This window comes from Phascolarctos cinereus, unplaced genomic scaffold, assembly GCF_003287225.1.
Source record: "Phascolarctos cinereus isolate Bilbo 61053 unplaced genomic scaffold, phaCin_HiC Scaffold_718;HRSCAF=1358, whole genome shotgun sequence".
Taxonomy (NCBI): domain Eukaryota; kingdom Metazoa; phylum Chordata; class Mammalia; order Diprotodontia; family Phascolarctidae; genus Phascolarctos; species Phascolarctos cinereus.
The window spans coordinates 6,881-10,502 of NW_027556089.1; the positions used below are offsets into that span (position 1 = coordinate 6,881).

Below are 3,622 nucleotides of genomic sequence, written 5' to 3' on the forward strand. Positions count from 1 at the left end.
ACAGAATTAGGGAAATAGAAATAATGGTGCTTGTGGGGGTGTTGGTGAGGAATGGGGGGACATGAGTCACAAGCCCCCCTAAAATCACCCTACAAGGTAACAACTTATTCCATCAAGGCCAAAGTGAGCACCATTTCTTTCTAGGTGAATGATAATCTGCAATAATCTTTCAAACTATTCACTTTTTCTGGCTCCCTCCATTCCTTGGAGAGGTGGGTAACAATGGGTGCAGAAGGGTGTATATACTAGCAAATGGAGTCACTTTGTTGTTTGGTTTTGCTTGCCTGCTTTTCTTTGTTGTAAGGTGAGGCTCATTGGGGGTGGGAGGGCAGGTGCAGTGAATTCAGAAATGGTTGTGATGTAAGAATAAAAGGCATCACTAAAACCTTGAATAAACATATGCTTGTAAAGTCATTCAAAAGACAGATTTTTTTAACAAGCCACATTTTATTGTACCAATTTCACACAGTAAAAATAAATGGAAAGCAGACATGTCTAAATTCTCTTACTGATTCTCTTGCAGACAACATCACCCAAGGTAAAGGTCTGAAAGCCAAGAAGAAATCCAGTGTTAATCTTTCCTGGAATGTCTTGCAGTATATCAGCATGTGATACCCATCAATGACTCTTGTATGTTAGATATACTAGAGATAGGTTTGGCAATCTTTCTGGGTTTTTGTTTGGATTGTCCATGCCTCCTGAGGGAACCCTGGGGAGGGCTGTCTTTGGGGTCTTCGAGGGCCCCATTTAAAAATATAAATATCCCAGCAAGGTTCACAGTGTAAGGATGACAGAGATGCCAGCTGGAAAAGGGTTTAATGCCTGAAGGGGGATTAGCAGGAATGGGGTAGAGGATTAGGTGACTGGGGGTGAAGGGATGATAGGATCATGGATTTTTAGCTGAAAGGAGCATTAGGGGTCACCCACCCAACTCCCTGGGAGTCTGCCATAAAGGTTACATGCTTCTTTACTCAGGGTGTTGGGCAATACCTCCTCCCCTTTCCCTCCTCCATCCCTGCTGTCCTCCATGTTTTTCTCTCCTCCCCTCTTTTCTCCCTCTTCTCTACTGTCCTCCATCCCCTCACCTGTCTTTCCCTCATCCCCTCTTCCCTCCTCTTTGAGAGCAGGCACTGCCTCCCTTATTCTATTGGCAGCCCCAGTACTTGACACCTAGTATATGTTCTCCAAATGCTTTTTGGATCCATCCCCCACAACCAAGCAGGAAGAGAAACACCTGATCACTTACAGTGGTGAGTATATCTCCATTCAGTTCAGTGACAGACTTCATTGCTTTCAAAATTGTTACCAGCTTGTTACCTCCTTCTAGATTCACTACACCCTGTAGGGAGACAGAAGAGTTAGCTCTGGCAAGCCCTAGGGACTGGGGGTGAGCCAGGGATGCACTGGTAAATGTGCAACAACTGGTTTTCTGGAGGGAAAAAATGTACACACAAATTTCCATTATAATCTGTAGTATTAACATTTGAGTATTATTTGCAGTGTTAACACTTTCTCCATCACTTTAAAGTAGGCAATCAATAAAACAATAAATCAGTCCTTGATTTGTAGTGTTTACTATTTTCTGAGGGGTAAATGCTCACACTTAAAATTTAACAATGGGCTGGCGATCTCCTGCCGGTTTGAGCTGGCTCCAGCACACCCCGAGTAAGTGCCCAAGCCAGATTCCCTGCAGAACTTCTTGTTTCTATACTTCACTGGCTGGATTGTTTTCTAGTTCTCTTAGCCCTTTCCTTACTTTTCCTCCTCTCCCCTTTTCTCTTCTCTTCCTTTTGCTGTCTGTGAGTCAGTCAATAAATATTTATTAACCGTCTAAGATGTGTCACATTGTACTAAGTACTGAAGACAGTCCCTGCCCTCAAGGAGCTTACAATCTAACCGGGGAAACAATAAGCAAACAGGTACAAACAAGTCATAGACTGGATAAGTGAGAAATAATTAACAGAGGGAAGGCCCTAGAACTAAGCGGTTGGGGAAAGTTGTCTGTTTTTTCAGCCAAAGACAAGGTTGATTGAAGATTCGCCATATTACAGTTTTAAGGAAGCTGAGCATCTGTGGGTTATTGGCTAGATGTGAAAATCGCGCTGTTGGGGAAGGTTTCTTGTAGAAGAGTGGGGGGAGATTACAGTTGGGACTTTAAGGAAGCCAGCAGAGTCAGCAGTCTGAGCGGAGGAGTGAGAGCATTCCAGACATGGGGGATAGACAGGGAGAATGCTGGAGCTGAGAGATGGAGGGTCTCGTTTCATGAACAGCTGGGAAGCCAGGGTCACTGGATGGCAGAGTATGTATCAGGGAGTAAGGTGTGAGAAGACTGAAAATGTAGGAGGGGGCTGGGTTATGAAGGAGACAAGTCAGCTACTGAACACAGCCAGCATGGGCTGGAGGCACTGCTTCCTGGCTGGTCCTCTATACCATATTCCACCAGACTGCTTTTCATCTAATCTACCTATCTTGCAACACGTTGGCCAACAGAGATATGTTTGTGTCTTATCTCCCTAGCAGGCTGCTAGCTTACTCCAGGGGGTTATGGACCAAGTTTTAGCTAATTTTGCATCTCCTCCAGGGCTTAGCCCAGAGGCTAATACGCGGCACCTTAATGAATAACATGCCCCTAAATTGAATTAACTTATATTCTTACCTTGACCTTTCCTCCAGTGGGAGTGGTCAGCTCACACTCCTCCCCCAGGGTGAATTCGTTCACCTGGATTTGGTTATCGTTGTTAACGATGAACTTGAAGTGATTTCCATTTTGTACAATTTCGATCATTCCCCTGGTATCCTTTCTCTTCTGTATGATGTCATCAGGTAGACCTAGTTCATACAACAGACATTCAGACCTAGAAGGCATCTAAGAGCCAAAGGATCTCATTTGGGTCTCCTGACAGCCCTGGGAGGTAGGGAGTATTATTATCCCCATTTTCCAGATGAGGAAGCCAACATTGAGAGCAGTGAGATGATGCAATCCATGTCACCGAATGATTAAGAGCAGAGCCAAGGCTCACATTCAGATCTGACTCCTCATTCTGTTGTTCTTCACCCTGAGACCCAACCCAGGCTCCCGAATGCCTGCCCAGAGCCTCACTAGTTGGATTATTTCACTTGCTGCAGATTCCCTGTTAGTATTTTAAGTTCATCCCTTCTGGCAACCACAAGTATAATGCCCCTGTCCCTTTGATCCCAACATTTGATGCCCAAAGGCTGTTTTCCTAAGCACTTACCAGCAGCCTTCAAGAAGGCTTCAAAATTCTCTTGGGACTGGAGCTGGTACTTTCCTGAGAAGTTCATGGTGGAAGGATGTTCTCTCAAAACACTGGCTTGGAGAGAAGGCGCCTGGCATGGCCCTGAGGGGCTGGTTTTATAGGGGGCTCGTTCCCTTCAAAGATTGGTCAGAGGTTATCGGTTGGATTCTGCTCAATCATTAACTCTTTGGGAGCAATGTTCAGGGAAAAAGAATAAGGTAGGCATAGGGGGAGTTAACTGGAGTACCTGGTCACTTGCTACAGGAGCAGGAGGTCATCTATCCAACTGTCCAGAGTGTCTGGGGCTGGGAGGGGAGGACAGTGCCCACTGGCATAAGGAAGGGGAAATAATGAAGTCTTTTCCA

General features: G+C 45.3%; 1 protein-coding gene across 1 annotated transcript; it reads right to left on the bottom strand.

Annotated features, from left to right (window-relative positions):
* Positions 1 to 427: 427 nt before the first annotated feature.
* Positions 428 to 3,352, bottom strand: LOC110204622 (fatty acid-binding protein, liver-like). Its single transcript, XM_020980760.2, has 4 exons — positions 3,237 to 3,352; positions 2,657 to 2,829; positions 1,247 to 1,339; positions 428 to 546 (listed from the first exon to the last, which is right to left on the bottom strand). Exons 1-4 carry the CDS (start codon positions 3,301 to 3,303, stop codon positions 496 to 498), a joined length of 384 nt encoding a protein of 127 aa, XP_020836419.1. The 5' UTR covers positions 3,304 to 3,352; the 3' UTR covers positions 428 to 495.
* Positions 3,353 to 3,622: the final 270 nt, after the last annotated feature.

Bases quoted from the DNA above. Each gene is read 5' to 3' on its own strand.
- LOC110204622 (XM_020980760.2), bottom strand. From the start codon at position 3,303: ATGAACTTCTCAGGAAAGTACCAGCTCCAGTCCCAAGAGAATTTTGAA. The intron at 1,340-2,656 runs GTAAGAATATAA...GTCTCCCTACAG, and splicing joins CCACTGGAGGAAAGGTCAAG to GGTGTAGTGAATCTAGAAGG. The intron at 547-1,246 runs GTAAGTGATCAG...CTTGGCTTTCAG, and splicing joins ATGGAGATATACTCACCACT to ACCTTTACCTTGGGTGATGT.